Genomic DNA, 17,659 nt, shown 5'->3' on the forward strand with positions numbered 1-17,659 from the left:
AAATTTAACTGGATAAATCAAATGCTTAATTTTAAACTGGGCTGAATTTGCTGAACATTAGGGTAGGAGGTGAGGGTACTTCCATCTAGATGCATGTACTTGGCTCAACTCTTATATTTAACAATTAATTGAATTGTAGAGATTGTACCGGGAATTCCCAATTTGTATGTGGCTCCATGTAATGTTTTAAAGTGAAGATCTGGCTGCATTCATTATCATTCCGGGTATTCGAAGTGAACATTGAAAGACCAAGAATTCAGGGCTGTGGTAAATTGTTAGAGGACTTGATGCCTCAGGAGATCAGCCAGAATCATATAGAATTGTGAGACAGGCTTGAGAGACCAAGTGGCATAATCCTGCTCCTATTTTCTTGCATTTCTGTTATCTTTTCCACTGCTTACTCCATTAATTGGTCGTTGATAGTCAAAAGCTCAAATATAATATTAGCTTCAAATGCATTTGGAGAAAAATGCAACAATGTAAAACTTATGGTCTTATCAAATCATTGAATATATTTAAAGTGGAGGTTGTTAAGTTCTCGATTAATCAAGGGGTCAAAGGTTATGAGGAGAAGGCAGATGAATGGATTGAGAGGGATAGTATCAGCCATGATAAAATGATGGAATAGACGTGATGGGCTGAACGGTGTAAATTCTGCTCCTATGTCTTATGGTCTGATCAACTTAAGAACTCCTTACTTTCTCTAACCCGCCACTGTCTGTAAGGAATTTGTGTAAGGACTGCGTAACGCTTTGGTTTCCTCTCACAGTCCAAAACTTACTGGTTGGTGGGTTAATTGTAAATTGTCCCGTAATCGGGGGATTGCTGGGCGGCGCGGTTCGAAGGGACGGAAGGGACTCTTCTTCGTGATATATTAATAAATAAATAGATAGATAACTGAAGACTATCCAATTCATAAAACCCTTGCGATGCGGGTGGTAGTTTACACAACAGTCCAGTTGCAGGTTCTCAATATAAAATGTCAGCTGCCTATTTCCCTCCTCAGGTGCCACCTGACCTCTGAATTCTTCCAATAGTTTGTTGCTCTAATTTCCAGCATTCACAGTCTCTTGGGTCTCTATTCTAGTACGTACTCCACTAAAGTCTCGTCAAGGAATGCCCACTTTGATGAAGTTTTCCTCCTCTACAAGTCCAAATGAAAGGTGTGGACCTGAAATGTTGACTGCCCATTTCTCTCTACAGATGCTTAGAGGCCCGATGAGTTCCTCCAGCAGTTTATTCCCCCCCCCCCCCCGCAAATAATAGCATCTGGTCTTCAGTTTACATATCCCGTCTGGAAAGTCAGTGTGACAGGAACGCCCATAAAGCCATTCATTGGTAAAACTCAAACTGACGTTTGCAGGCTCGGCTGTAGTCGCGCCTGCTGCAGCTGTCGGAAACAAAACAACTCACCTGGGAAGGGCTGCCGAGACTGATCGAGCATCGCGAAACATTCCCTCGGATTTTTCTTTTGGTGATGGAATAAGACGAGACCCAAACTCATTCCGCTTAAACGCGACCATTGGGAAGGATAACACTATCTTGATTTTTTTTTTCTTTTCGAAAAAATAACTTACGGGGTTCAAGTTTGTACACAGCAAAAGAACCGTTCTTGAAATCTGCGATCTGGAGCTGGAAGAATGAAAGAAATTACCAACAGTATCTTGAAGGGTTCTGCGAGGGATGAAGAGTCCCAACTGGAGATCTGTGAGTACAAATAGAGTGGGAATGTGAATATACGGAGAGCAATCATACTATGAATGGTTCATTGTGAAAACCCAATCTGAACAAGAGCCCACATAGCCAGTATTTGCATGGGAACTTCTGCCGATCTTCGGATTTTTAAAACACCACATAATACCCTAAAACTCAGTATTGGACTATTCGGCCCGACACAATCCCACAAAACACAGAATTGGACCATTCGGCCCATCGAATCTGCTCTGCCATTCGATCATGGCTGATTTCCCCCTCTCAGTCCCTTCCTCCTGCCGTCTCCCCGTAACTTTTGATTCCATATCTTATCAAGAACCTATCATCAACTTCCATGTATACTTTTGGGTTTAGTCAGTTTGGCGATGTTACAAACCTGTCAATGTCCACTTTGAATGATGGTTGAGGTTCAAGTATTAGTTAAGACAAATAAGAATACGGTACTGTATTGGCTTAATACATCAACAAATAACAGCGACAACGAGGCACACACAGTCCATCCAGCTTTAAAACCAGATGATGTGAAACTCAGTGGTACAATCGTCCAGCTCTGTGTTGGGAATAGTTTATGCCAAGGTCGGCGGACAATACTGTAAATATGCTTTGAATCATTGAAAACAACCGTAGGAGTCCAGCGCACCATTCAACACGATGGCGTTCGATCAAAGGTCATGGAGTCATAAATCCTTCACTTCAACACCTTGTTGTTATCTCTCCATATCGCCTGCACTTCCTCCAGACTGGTTTACTGCATTGGGTGCTCGTGGTGTAGTTTCCTCTACACCGGCAAAAACCAAGTGTAAATCAGCCAACTGTTTTTGCGGAGCACCTGCATTCCGTCCGCAACGGCCATCTTGAGCTGTCAGTGACAGGTCGTTTTAACCCTCCTTCCGACTCCCTCAATGACCTGTCTGCCATCCTCTGTCTCCATTGTTATGAGAGGCAAACACAATTTGGAAGGACAACGGTCATTCTCCTTGTGCAGTTTACAACCTAGTGGTATGAACGTTAAATTTTCCAGTTACAGGTAATCCACACTCCCGGTTTTCGTCCCCACGACCAAGATTTTTAATTGAGATCAAAGTGGATGTTGCATTTTAGGAAGACAACTGAGGATAGGACTTTCACAGTGAACACGGAAGGACCTAAGGATCCAAGTACTGGGTTCCTCGAAACAAGTACATGACATTTCAGATAGACTGTGATGACGAAGAAGCCTTTTTATTTTTATCATGATTGCATTCATCGGGCTAGTTGGGATGTGAGGCTATATTTGGAGTATTGTGTTCAGTTGTCTGCAATAGGAAATATGCCATTAAGTTTGAAAGAGTACAGCAGAGATTCTGCCGGCATTGAAAGGGCTGAATTATGAAGAGGGGTTCAGTTGGAAGAGACCTCAAATGACGGATGGTCTTGTTGTTGGGTGCTGTTCATGGCGAGCCCATGGATAGTGTAGTTATCCATAGGGTTTTTGTGGTGAGTTAAAGAAGGAGTTTGCCAGGCCTTTTCTTCCACGCAGATACTGAAGCTGCCCAGGTTGGGACCCGGCCGGATTCAGACTAGGACCATCCAACTTGGAGTCCGATGCTGATGCCAGCCCAAAGAGGGCTGATCTTACCAAAGTGTGTAAAACTATGAAGGTCATAGATAGAGTGAATATGCAGTTTTCCCCAAGGTTGAGCAGGCAGAGATTTAATAGCAACCTGATGGGCAACTTTTTTCACCCAAAAGACAATCAGCGTGTGGAATTAAGTTGCCAGAGGAAGTGGTTGAAACAGGTATACTAACAAAATTAAAGATACTTTGACAAGTACATGGATAGGAACGGATTAGAGTGATACGGGACCAACACAGGCAAATGGAAAAAAGCTTAGATGCGAATCTTGACAGGCTTGGACAAGTTGGATGAGGGGCCTGTTTCTATGCGTCTATAAATCTGATACTAAAGTTGAGAGAGACAGAGAGGAAAAAGTAGTTCTGCCCTTCCTAGGGACAAGTGTATGTATGTACACCAAACTTCTGAATTTAGTAATATTATAAAGTGTGTTTATTTAATAATACTTACAGGTTTATAAATAACCTGTAAGTGTAAAATACACATGTATGTTCAGTGGAGAAAGAACATTGGAAAAATTCACACCCATGCAAGTTAACACTGAAATCATAAACACAAAATTTTCTGCAGATACTGGAATTCTTAAGCAAATTGCTGGAGGAGCTCAGCAAACCAGATAGCATCTATGGAGAGGAATAAACAGTCGATGTTTGGGATGAGGCCCTTCCTCAGGATTGCAAAGGAAGGGGCAGAAGCCAGAATAAGAAAGTGGGGGAGGTGGAAGGAGTAGAAGCAGGCAGGTGATAGATGAAAGCAGGTGAGGGGCTGGGTAGGGGAGGAGGATAAATGAAGAAGCTGGGAGGGGATAGGTGGAGGAGGTAAAGAGCTGAAGAAGGAATGTGATAGGAAGACAATGAAATATAGGGTATGAGGTGGGGGACTGGAGGGAGGTGATGGGCAGGTGAGGAGAAGACAAGAGATGAAAGGGTAACCAAAATGGGGAATGGCGAAAAAGAGGAGAGAAGATATAGAAATTACTGGACGTTAGAGAAATCAACGTTCATGCCAATAGATTGGAGGCTACCCCAACACTAGAGTTTGGCCTCATCATGGCAGCAGAGGAAGCCTTGGACATATGTATCAGAATGAATACAGTGGCACTGGATACAATAGATGACCTTGACAGAGTTGCAGATGAAATGCCTCGCCTGGAAGGAATGGGTCCCTGAATGCTGTTAGTCTGGGAAGCCTCCCTTTGGTTCCTCTCCTCCTTCCCTATCTTCCCAGGTCCACTGTCCTCTCCTATTAGATTCATTCTTCTTCAACTCTTTACCTCTTCCACCTATCCCCCCTCAATTCATCCACTTCCCTTACCCACCCACCTTCCCCCTCACGTGACCTCAGCTATCACATTCTTCCCATTCCCCCACCTTCCTATTCTGGCTTCTACCCTCTTACTTTCTCTTCCTGATGAAGGTTTTAGGCCCGAAACATCAACCGTTTCTTCCTCTCCGTAGATGCTGCCTGGCTTGCCGAGTTCCTCCAGCATTTTGTGTGTGTAACACTAAAATCACATTTGTTTAGTTTTGGGATAGTTTAATGTAGGCAAGTCCATTGTTCACAGAGGAAGGATGTGAGCTCCTGGTCCTCTCTTAAGAGCTGAATGAATCAGCCATCATGCTAGCAGTTCCAGAACATAAGTACCATGTGGCTCAACCAGAATATATTTAGAAAGTAGTTTTACAATTTTGTGAAAAATAAGTCCTTTCTAAGTATTTAAGGTTTTTAAAAAAAGTTTTATTAGCTTAAATGACAGCAATATCTTCATGCCTGCGGGCTCAGAATAAAATGAAAGTTTGAAGTTCAAAGTAAATATTATTATCTCAGTATGTATACATTTCCCTGAGATTCATTTATATTCACAGGAAAACAAGGAAATACAATAAAATCATTGACAAACTATTCACAAAGACTGAGAAACAATGCAAAAGACAACATGTAAATAAATAATGAGAACATGAGTTGTGATTGAAAGTGAATCCACACGTTGTGGAATCAGTAGTAAGCAAAGTTATCAACAATTTAGATTAGATTATGAGAACACTCAGTCCTCGTTTTATTGTCATATAGAAATGCATACATGCATTAAGAAATGATACAATGTTCCTCCAGAGTGATATCGCAGAAAAACAGGACAAACCAAAGACTAACACTGACAGAACCACATAATTATAACATATGGTTACAGCAGTGCAAAGCAATACCATAATTTGATAAAGAAATGATAAAAAAAAGATATAATAAAAGATAAAATAAAATATGGGCATGATTAAAAAAAAGTCTCAAGTCCTGATCGACTCCCGAGTCCCCGAGAGCAGGCGGCAAAAGGGAGAAACTCCCTGCCATAAACCTCCAGGCACCGACAACTGCCGATGCATTGGAAGCACCTGACAACAGCCGACACTGAGTCCATCCATCCGAAAACTTCGAGCCTCCGACCAGCCCCTCCAATACCACCTCCTGTGGTAAACCCACATATATGTTGTAACTGGGTTAACTGTCTGGACACGCCCCTCTGCTGACTTCCCCTGTGGCTCCTCCCGCAGATTCCTGAATAAAGTTGATTTCGCCTTGCCCCTCCCCCTCAGTCCGGGGGCAGACACTCACCATGGAGGTCGTATTGTACAGCGAATAAAAGACTTTCAGTATTTTACCCAACTTCAGTCTTTTGGAGTTATTGAAGATGCTTCACCTCCTGAGCGCCATCCTCTGTCGAGTGCCTTCGTGCCTTGCCCCGGTCACCGAAACAAGCAAAGCCGAGGATTCGGGGTCTTCTGCTCCGGAGATTCCAGACCACACAGTAACAGCAGCAGCAAAGCGAGCATTTCAGAAGTTTCTCTGGATGTTCCTCCATACTCTCACGTCTGTCTCCATCAAATCAGAATTGTGCATGGTACCCTACTTGACAGATTACAGATATCATTCACTGAAGAGGCCACGCACGCTGCATCGCGCCACCATCTTCTCCTCCTCCTCAGGACTTTTTGAAGAACCTGATGGCTGTAGGGTAATAACTTCCTGAATCTGGTGGTGTGGGCCCTTAAGCTCTTGTACCTCCTCCTTGTACCTAAAATGGTCACAGCTTTACTTTCAGATGGGACTGCCTTATTTCTTGAGTTGATAAACAGTTGACATGCTGTAAAGCTGATTTAAATTGCTCCTTCTAATACCTAAAGGGCGATTGAGTCATCACAACTCCATTATCAACATACTGTACTTTTCCGCATATTATCTTCCGTCCAGCTTTCTGGCTGGTTATTTATTGCTCTTGATGTTCAGTTTTTCACTTAGTAAATTTCACATAGCTATGACCATTAGATATTTTCCAGGTTCTAAAGATGGTGAGTAAATGTGACACAAAAAAATGAGAGTGGAACATAACTTTCAATCTGAGGCACCCCCATCGTCAACATCCTTAATCTTGTAAACCTGCAATAAAGAGTTTACATAAGCATTCATTGTATTGTCTTTTGAACACCATGCATTCAGTAATCTCTACTTTTGTTCTAAAATTGCAGTGCAATTACTAAGACCCAATCTATGTTTATTCTCAAGTGCTATATATTTTCCATCATTATTTTTTCTTTCTTTTCAAAATTGCAGAACATGGTGCATTTGAAGGTATCCCCACTGGTAAATGGCTCATTAAATACGTTGAGGCTACAGGAGAGCCTTGGGCGAAAATATAACTGTCTACTCTCTGATATGCCCCATATTTTAATAACATCGTGTGAGAATTCTGAGAGGCTTTCTACATGGATAGGTGCCGAAGGGTCTTGGCCCGAAGCATCAACTGTACTCTTTTTCCATAGATGCTGCCTGGCCTGTTGAGTTTCTCCAGCATTTTGTGTGTGTTGCTCGGATTTCCAGCATCTGCAGATTTTCTCTTGTACATGGATAGGTTATGGTTATCTTCTACAATATTTGCATCCTGTACAAAATGAAAAAAAAACACTATCTTCCAGTACGTATCTTATTTTAGAATAGAGAGGTTAGTAATCTGTCTTTATAAATAAATAAAAAAGTTCTAACAAAGTAAAGCAGTCAAGAAATCAATGCTGGAAAGAGAACGGTTGTAAGCCATTAACATCTTGTTGTTGTTGTATGATGTGCTTTGTTTTCCACACAGCAATGCTTGCACACTGCTCATTTACATCATGGAAACATATGACAAAACAAAGCCTGTTCTGCCACAGCTGATCTTCTATTTAATACAATACTCCTGCTCTCTATCCGTACTCCATGATGCCTATAGTGCCCAGAAATTTGACATCTTAAATACATTCAGCAACTTGACCTCCATGGCTTTCTAGTGAGGCAAATTCCAAACCTACACCCTCTGAGCACTGAAATTACTCTGCACCCCAGTCTTAAAGTCTCCTATCTTGTTTTCTAAAACTCCCTTCTCGACCTTTGACCCCCCACCAAACCAAGCCAGAGAAAAGAACCTCCCAGCATTCTCCCAGTCAGAATTTGTCCATTTCAATGAGATCACTTCTCAGCTGAATGTCTTCACTCTCGCCTCCTTGGGGAGATCTAGTGTGTTTTACCTGCACTTGATATCTTACTTTCCATCAGACCCAGTGACCATTTTCATGACAGGTCAGATCAAGACAGCACACTGAAGAAATCAAACTCATACAGCTGTGCCACAACTTGGTTTATACAGACCGAGTTTATAGTGTACACCAGGAAAAACTTCAAGTGAGACCTCAAAAATGCTTCACTGACACAAAAAGCCTCTAGTACTTTATAATATTTGTGTTACAATAGTTACTTTTAGATTATACAGTTTCACAATTAATCATCTAAAGCCTGTTTTCTCTGTGGATTGTGATCATTAATCTTTGATTTATGCAGGACCTGTGTGGGCCTGGTTTTCTGTCTAAATCGCATCTTTGCTTATTCTGTGACCTTGCGTTTCAGTTCATATTCCAACATTCCAATTTATAATTCCTGAAGATTACTTGTCTCCTCATGCAACAGTCCTGCTATCTCAGGAACTAGTTAGGCAAACCTTTGCTACAACTCCTCCATGGCATTGTAAGCAGTCAGCCCTTCATAAGTAATTAATATACAATATTCCATCATTGCAAGAATACATAAGTAAATACTGAAATTACTTTGGCAAATGTGGTATATTTTATTTGGTTGGAGTCTTGTACAAAGGGCATAAGTTATTTGAATGCAGAGAATGTCAAAAGTTGTTTCGTAGTTACAAAGAGATTTCTCTTTCATTCTTTCTATGATCTGTTATACCACACACTGGTTGTGTCATCTATATTACAGTAATGAGTGCCCTTTAGAAGTGATTATGTAGTACCTTTGGATCTAGAAGATGGTATTAATGCAATATTTGCTTTCAGATATTGCCACACTTGGTAATAAGTGTTTAGTAATTAATACTTGACAAATGATACTGATAACTGTTTATGTTTCTTTTTCCATTGCAGTGTTGCCTGATGAGAAGAAATTCCACGATGCAGCAAAAGTTGGTAATGTTGATACTCTGGAAGATTGCTTAGCACGAAATGTCCAGATTAACATTAGAACTGAGGTAAGTAATGATGCTGGTCTTGCATAGAATATTCTTTAGCAGGGACTTTGCTGTTCCTTAATTTTAACATGATTTCTTGATTCATAATAGAAGTAGTAATCTTTTATAAGAGAACCAAGGAAAACCCATCTTGCACAAGCTGTAAGAGAGTTTATTATTTCCTTTCAATCCTGTGGCTGGTCCCTCAGTTATTGTCAATATCACCGCAGAGACTGGAAACCAGAGTAATCTGCAATTTTAAACATTGTAAGTTAAAAATTCTACGTGAGGTCACGTTTCCTATAGTATTCGTGAATAATTCCTTAGGTTTCAAACTGTTTGCAGTGGTGTTTAAAATCTAATTAAAGTGCAGGCAGACTAGAGTGCAGATGCTGGAATTTTCAGCAAAAGAAGCAACTGGCAGTTAAGCATTCTCTGTTTGTTTAAATAATTTATTACGGGTTTTATGTATAAATATGTGAATTGCATATGCCATCACACTACCATGTGATATATGCGTGCCTCCCTTAAAGTAAGCTCGAAGTTAGACCTGCATTTTTGGACTCCTGTGTCTTCCTTTGAATTAGTTTACTATTTTGAAGTTACAAAATGTAACAAACTCTACCTCTGTTCTGTTGAGGGGAGGAAAGGTAGTAACAGATGTGTGGGGAATGGAGGAAATATCTATAGTAGACTGGAAGCCACATTTCCTGAGGAAGGAGAACATGTTAGATCTCCTAATGTGTAAAGCTTCATCTTGAGAGCAGATGTGGTGGAAATGGGGAAACTGAGAGGCAGGATGAGAAGCGGTATAGTCGAGGTGGTTGTGGGGTACAGAGAACTGCAGAATGGGAAGAAAAGTGTCAGTGAATTAAGGGCAGGGAGGAAGTTGCAGGCAAAGGTGAGAAAACTGATGAGTGCAGAAAGTAGCACCATTGCAGTCGTCAATGTAGCGGAGGAAGCACTGGGGAAGAATGCCAGAGAGCCTTTGGGTCACTGCCAACAGAAATGGCCTATGGCTACTCCTTTAATATGTAAAATGTGAGAGAAATTGAAAGAGAAGTTGTTGAGGGACTGTGCTATTGCCATGGAAAGGACAAATGCAAATTAGAAGAACATCTCGTATTCCACTGGGGTCACCGCAGCTTTCCAGTTTCAGGTAACCCACTCCTTTTTTTGCTGCGCGTACCAGTCCACTCTCAATCTCTACCCCTTTATTCACCTCTTCCATCTCTTTCTCCTCGTTTTCTGGAGACATTACCCACTCCCCATCTGCTTTCATCTGCTTATCACCTACAACACATCTACCTGGAATGGGATACCCTGAGGAAGAGGAAGATAGCTTAAAAACATATAAAGACAGAAATTGATGGAAATACTCAGTGGGCCAGATAGCATCAGTGGAGAGAGAACTGAGTTAATACATAATCTGAAATCAGCTCTGATTGACTTTCTTCATCACAAACATTCCACGAACTGCTGATTATTCCCAGAATTTTCTGTTTCTCTTTCAAAATCCGGTATATGCCATTTCTTTTTTTTTTTGTTTTTTTACGTGAAAAAGATACATCATTTTCTTTGAATTAGGATGGTGCAGCAATAAAAATTGCTGTCTCACATCTCGGGTTCAGTCCTGACCTCGAATGTTGTCTGCGTGGAGTTTGCACCTTGACCAATGATACAAGCACTCTTTTATTATTACACAAGGGGCCTGACAGTATCAAGCTTGAAGCCTTGTGACTAATATGTTATTTCATTATATCACAAATATTATTCCTATATAGAAAAGATTCCAGCTATGATTTAAATGGTTTACATCTTACCATAGTAACTTGGCACCATTAGTAAGGGATGCTTCATGAGCAGAAATCTGAAAAGCTAAGGCAAATGCCAATGGAAGATAGTCTTCACAACACAAAGAGAAACTCTGCGCAGATACTAGCTTAAGAGGCCTACAGTGAGCATATCCCATTCTCAGCCAGTCCTCTTCTGTTCCAGTTATTACTCCAAGGTCATCTGGCCAAGATGAGATCTGCGGTTCTGGTGGAAAATGAAGCTGAGGAGAAGGAAGAATGAGGCTAACATATAAACAACAGGAATTCTGCAGATGCTGGAAATTCAAGCAACACACATCAAAGTTGCTGGTGAACGCAGCAGGTCAGTCAGCATCTCTAGGAAGAGGTGCAGTCGACGTTTCAGGCCGAGATCCTTCGTCAGGACTTAAAAAAAGTCCAGATAGCTGTGAGAGTCAGTAGGCTTATAGTAGACATCAGTGGATAAGCTGTCTCCAGGGATAGAGACAAAGATCTAGAAAGGGGAAGGAGGTGTCGGAAATGGACCAGGTAAACTTGAGGGCAGGGTGAAAGTTGGAGGCAAATTTAATAAAGTCAACGAGCTCAGCATGCGTGCAGGAAGCAGCGCCAATGCAGTCGTCGATGTAGCGAAGGAAAAGTGGGGGACAGATACCAGTATAGGCTTGGAACATGGATTGTTCCACAAAGCCAACAAAAAGGCAGGCATAGCTAGGACCCATACGGGTGCCCATAGCTACACCTTTAGTTTGGAGGAAGTGGGAGGAGCCAAAGGAGAAATTATTAAGAGTAAGGACTAATTCTGCTAGACGGAGCAGAGTGGTGGTAGAGGGGAACTGATTAGGTCTGGAATCCAAAAAGAAGTGGAGAGCTTTGAGACCTTCCTGATGGGGGATGGAAGTATATAGGGACTGGACATCCATGGTGAAAATAAAGCGGTGGGGGCCAGGGAACTTAAAATCATCGAAAAGTTTAAGAGCGTGAGAAGTGTCGCGAACATAGGTAGGAAGGGATTGAACAAGAGGGGATAAAACCGTGTCGAGGTATGCAGAAATGAGTTTGGTGGGGCAGGAGCAAGCTGAGACAATAGGTCTGCCAGGACAGGCAGGTTTGTGGATCTTGGGTAGAAGGTAGAAACGGGAAGTGCGAGGTATGGGAACTATAAGGTTGATAGCAGTGGATGGGAGATCCCCTGAGCGGATAAAGTCGGTGATGTTGTGGGAGACAATGGCCTGGTGCTCCTTAGTGGGGTCACGATCGAGGGGTAAATAAGAGGAGGTGTCCGCGAGTTGTCGCTGTGCCTCGGCAAGGTAGAGGTCAGTACACCAGACTACAACAGCACCCCCCTTATCAGCGGGTTTAATAGTAAGGTTAGGATTAGTGCGGAGGGAGTGGAGAGCAGAGCGTTCGGAAGGAGTGAGGTTGGAATGGGAACATGGTGCGGTGAAGTCGAGACGGTTGATGTCCCGTAGGCAGTTAGCGATAAAGAGATCCAGAGCAGGCAGAGGACCAGAGCGGGGTGTCCATGAAGAGGAGGAGGGTTGGACGGGAGAAGGGGTCATCGGTGGGGGTGGAAGAGTCCTTGCCGAAGAAGTAGGCTCGGAGACAGAGACGGCAGAAGAAGAGTTCCACGTCATGGCGAACACGGAACTCGCTGAGGTGTGGGCGAAGGGGGACAAAGGTGAGGCCCTTACTGAGGGCAGAGCGTTCTGCCTCCGACAGTTGAAGGTCGCAGGAGATGGTAAAGACCCGGCACGGATAAGAGCTGGGATCAGAGGGGGGAGGGGGGAGGCTGGAGGTGTCAGTGGAGAGGGGAGGGTTGGGGTGAGAGGAAGATGGAGCCTCTGAGTACCCAGGAGTTGACGGTGGGATCTGAGGGAGACGGGATTGCAGAGTATTGGTGGGGGAAGGGAAGACGGGAGTCACAATAGCAGCACATAAAGACCCGGCCTGGAGTTCAAAGCTGGAGTTGCAGTTGGTGGTTGCGCAATCGCTTTGAAGGTGTCCATGGTCGTTGCTGGAGTCCGGATTTTGAATATGCCCTGAGGCATTGGAGCCGGCGAGATCAATGGCAGGGGCAATCTGAAGTTCATGCCTGTTAGTTTCAAGGCCAGCAGGCTCCGGAGTCCGTAGATGTAGGATCTTGCGATCTTTGCCTAACATGACAAAGGGTCCTGACGAAGGTTCTCAGCCTGAAACGTCGACTGTACCTCTTCCTAGAGATGCTGCCTGGCCTGCTGCGTTCACCAGCAACTTTGATGTGTGAGGCTAACATACGTAGCTTTTCTAAAGAATATTCCTGTCTAAATGGCTCCACAAATGTATTTATTTTTGAAAATGCCTCATGCAAGTGGTATGGACTTTTGTGAAGTTACCTATACTAATTCTCAGCTAATTGTTTAAGCCAATATTGATATAATTAAAAGCCACTGTCCTGCAGTGTCATGGCTGGAGAGATCATCAATTGTTAACAGTTCATTGGCGGTAAGCTCCATGTTGAAGGCTTCTCAAAGTGTTTCTTAAAAATTTGAAGTGACTGTTGCTGGATCTTGAAAGCTGAAGTATGGTCCCTCAGCCATGTGTATGACAATGGCAGGAGGAGAGTAGCCAAGGCAAGGCCTCTTAAGCAGAAGAGGACAATAGAGGAATTTGAGATAGTTCATAGCTTTACTTCCACCGATTCAGGGAGCATGCCTCTTGAGTGTGGTATGTTCTTCATTCCCAGAATACGTTGGGGCTTGGCCCAATAGTGCAATCTTGGATATCTGAAGTGAGAAAGGCAGGGAGATGGTGAGAGAAGTGGTGAGGTAAGGAGATTGAACCATCTGTGAGTGCTATAAGGCAGAAAATATTGTTGGATGAAGAGGGAAATTATGCTCTTCTCAATAATGTCCAACCTGTTCTTGGATGCTTGCTCCATGGTGGCCTGCTGATGGTTGCAACAGTATCCTCCTCCAAATGACTGAATCAGTGTGGACTGTATGTTCACCTGCTAGTCTGCTGCTGAAATCTGTGTGTTGTGTGCTCTACAGGAGGGATGGGGGAGAAGTATTGATGAGTGTCCCAATAAATGCAAATGATAAGCTTGCTGTGTTTGAGTAGCTGGATGTGTTGATGTGTAATTGTGAAATCTGGAACAATATTAAGCATTGATGTACATAGTGGTGCAGTTGTGGTTTTCATTAACTCTGACCACATGTGAATTAAACCAGTTGTGGTACTGAGTCCAACTTCTTAATGTGAGACAGTGGACATTGATTTGTCTGGCCACCCTTCCCAACTGCTTCTTATTTTGGCTGCTGGTCTTTATTTCCAATAAAGGGCAGGATCTCTGGCCAGGCAACTGACTCCTTCACTGGGAACTCCTAGTCAGCATAGAGCACGGAGCATAATAGCAGGGGAACTGGCCAAACTAAGTCAGCTAATAACACCTAATTAAACTAATCCATTCTGCCCGGATATGATCAATTTCCCTCCATTCTCAGCATACTCACATGCCTATCCAAGAGCCCCTTAAACTCCTCTTTTATATATGACTCAATTACCAGTCCTGGCAGTGCATAGTAGGTACCCATCACACTGTCAAAAAAAAAACCTGCCTGGCACATCTCTTTTGAACTTTCCCCTCTCACCTTAAATGCTTACTCTCCACTACCGAATATTTCAATCCTGGGGAATAGATACTGGCTGTCTACCCTGTTTATGCCTCTTACTATGCCCCTCATAATTTTATAAACATCTGTCAGTTCTCCCTTCAGCTTCCGATGCACCAGAGAAATCAACCATAGTTTGCCCTGCCTCTCCTTATAGCACATGACCTCGAACCCAGCAACCTTCTGTAAATCTCTTCTCAACCCTCTCCAAAACCTTCACATCCTTCCCATGATAGGGCCAACATGGATGAAATGGAGTGCCCATACTTGTACCTTTGGTGATATTATCATTGTCAGTGGACTGAAAGCTGAACACTAACTTTAGTCAGTGGCTACCTTCTCTTTATTAGGAGCAGGTCTGCCATCTATGTGTACAGGTTAGTTTCAACTATAATACTTATGGGCCATACATAACTATTGCAATCACTTTGGTCTTCACATCTTGGTGTAATATGCATACACATCCTTGGACAAACTGATGTGGGTCTCTTTTGCAGTGTTATATTTATACATGCTTATATGTACCATATCTATGATGATCAGATATCATATGAACATGACAAACATTCATCTTGCCAGCAGTAATTTCTAATGTACACTATATAAATGTTCTATTTTGTTAAATAACAGAAGTAGCTGTGGTTTTCATTAGTGTGCATATTTTGTTTTATTTATGTACTTTTCCAGATCTGGTTGGTAATCGTTCTTGAATAGAAGGCTTTTGTAACTCACCATTTTGTTGGTTCTGAACGCGCATGTGTGCCAGACCAGAGCAAGATGGGAAATTTCCTTCCCTGAAGGACATAAGTAAATAGATGATAATCTGGCTGTTTTGCGATCGTTGTTACTAATGACTAGATTTTTTTAAAAATCCAAATACTAATCTGAATGTAAGTTCTACAGTTGCCATATTATGATAGTAATATTGGTCTCTGGATTGCTATCAGGTCTCTGGGTTACCAGTTTTGTAACTTAACTACTGCACCACTTCCATATTTGCTATGCCAGCCGTTTCTCACTGTCCTCTTTCTGGCCCTCTTTTTCCTTCTGTTTCTGCTCTTCTTCCTTCTCATTTCCTGGTTCTTCTTCTTGCAGCTGCTCATTTTTGTTTATATAAACCACTATTTTTTAAAAGAAGGTATTAATCTTCTTCTTGCCTTCTGCCACTAGATTTCTAAATGGTCCATGAACCCGTGAACACTACCTCGTTATTCCTGTTTGCACTATCTGTGTTTTGTAACTTACAGTAATTTTTATGTTTGCACTTCATTGTTGACACAAAACAACACATTTAACAACATATGTCAGTGATAATAAACTTAACTCTGATTTTTATCCGTCACTTTTTAAGAAATAGGACTATTCTCCAGACTTAAGAATTTTGCTGTAAGGATATTATGACAATATCTCAATCTAAATATGTTATCTTTAATTCTGCATCTGTTCCTGAGCAGCTGGATCGTACTGCCCTCCATTTTGCTGTTGCCAACCAGCATGAAAATGCTGTTTCTTTTCTTCTGAACCACAATGCCAGAGTGGATATTAAAGATAAGGTTAGTAGACTTTGTGCTGTCAAACGATTGTAAATTGTATTGTGATGGATATTCAGTCCCTGACCCAGGGGATCTTATGTTTGCTAAGCTCACGTTCTAAACTCAGCTGCTGCCACTTGTAAAAATAAGCAGGTGTAAGTAAACTTCCAACATACATTGTTTAGCTTCTGGTCGTAAATAGGAGTCAGCCTTCAGTTCTTAAAATTTAAGTGGAAAGCAGTAATCAGTTTGAAGTTAAAACAAGGTACGCAAAGGTTTCAAGGTTTCAAAGGCACATTTAATGTCAGAGAAACGTATACAATACACATCCTGAAATGCTTTTTCTTCACAACCATCCACGAAAACAGAGGAGTGCCCCCAAAGAATTAATGACAGTTAAATGTTAGAACCCCAAAGACCCCCCACCCCAGCTCCACTCCCTCCCGCGCATAAGTGGCAGCAAGCTACAATCCCCCCTCCCCCACCACAAAAAGCCTCGGCACCCGCCGCTGAGCACTCAAGCATGAGCAAAGCAATGGCAAAGACACAGACTTGCAGTAACCCAAAGACTACTAGTTCACCCAGTATTCGACATACCACAGGCTCTCACTCTCTCTAATAAGGGAGAAAGCGGTATCTCCGTTTCACTGCGAGAGGGGAGACAGAACAAACAACTTACTGGTTTATGATGTTAAAAGTCCATTGCATCACTTTTTACTGAGCTCTGTGCCCAAAGATCTTGGGTCTCTGGGCACAGAGCCAGAGATCTTCAGTCTCCAATGACATACCAATCTCCTGCAGAGGCACCGACCTCCGATCCTCCCATCTCCAGAGCCACGAAATCTTAGACCTCCGAAAGTGAGCGAAGCTCTTTGGTCGAGCCCTTGGTGTGCCGAACAACGGCCATTCGTGAAACCCCGAGAGCAGGTCCCATTCCCACAAAGAACCATAGTCAGTGTGTAACTCCAGGTCAAGGTCTTCTAAGGAACCCTAAAAGGAAAAATAGAGATATTAAAGATAGAAATAGAGCTGTTTCCAAAGATGCAAGCAAAGGAGTTGCTGTTAGGCACCATTAAATCTCCTAAGCTCCTCGCCTACAATAGTACTGTCTATAGAACAGCTTTACAAACAAGTTCTGTATATAGCAGGTGCTCTGTCTGTGGAAAGTAAAATGTAGCTCACTGCACCTGGTTTATTACTGCTCAAGAGATGCAGGGGAAGGCAATTTGACGTGTGTCAAAACAGACAAGCGAAGTTCCTTTGTTCAAGAAAGCTTGCAAACCAGTTGGATAATATCACTTAGCATATTAAATAACTAATCTATTAATATTGAAAGTTAGCTTTACAGCATTCATAGTGGGGAGCTGAGATCGATGTCTCCAAAAAGCTTATAGACCTTTTCTGTAAAAATTATATACATGTGAAGTCAACCAAGTGGCAAAGAAGCAGTGTAGATGTACAGAGCAATTCAGGCATAATTAGGAGTAGTCTAAGGAGCATCTAGAAACATGAAAGAAATATTGGGTGAACTAAAATCCATTCCTCTAGCTTTGGCTTCTGCGATGGACGATTCATTTGTGTGCATTGTTGGCATGTCTTTTTATTTTATAGGAATTGTACCTGTGATTTGGAAATCCTTTGTATTTTTGAATGCTTTGTGTTTTAGAATGCCTTGTGTTTTAGAGATGCCTTGTGTGTTATAAATGGTTTGTAATTTAAAATGTTTAAGATAGAAGTCCTCTGTGTTTTAATTTTGTTTTAAGAATATTGTTCGGATTTAAACATGTATCACTGAAAGT

General features: G+C 42.2%; 1 protein-coding gene across 3 annotated transcripts in view; it reads left to right on the forward strand.

The window, feature by feature from the left end:
- The first annotated feature begins 1,422 nt into the window (after nucleotides 1–1,422).
- LOC134346328 (ankyrin repeat and death domain-containing protein 1A-like) overlaps nucleotides 1,423–17,659 on the forward strand; it is an 83,063-nt gene continuing 66,826 nt past the window's right edge. For 2 of the 3 annotated variants that reach the window (XM_063047677.1, XM_063047678.1), the window contains exons 1-3: nucleotides 1,423–1,707; nucleotides 8,782–8,885; nucleotides 15,783–15,881. In XM_063047677.1, the coding sequence (XP_062903747.1) occupies nucleotides 1,641–1,707; nucleotides 8,782–8,885; nucleotides 15,783–15,881 (270 nt within the window). In that variant the 5' untranslated portion in view covers nucleotides 1,423–1,640. Of the gene's footprint in view, nucleotides 1,708–2,600; nucleotides 2,741–8,781; nucleotides 8,886–15,782; nucleotides 15,882–17,659 lie in introns of those variants that run through there. The other variant, XM_063047679.1, reaches the window with a different exon arrangement.

This window comes from Mobula hypostoma, chromosome 5, assembly GCF_963921235.1.
Source record: "Mobula hypostoma chromosome 5, sMobHyp1.1, whole genome shotgun sequence".
NCBI classification, from domain to species: domain Eukaryota; kingdom Metazoa; phylum Chordata; class Chondrichthyes; order Myliobatiformes; family Myliobatidae; genus Mobula; species Mobula hypostoma.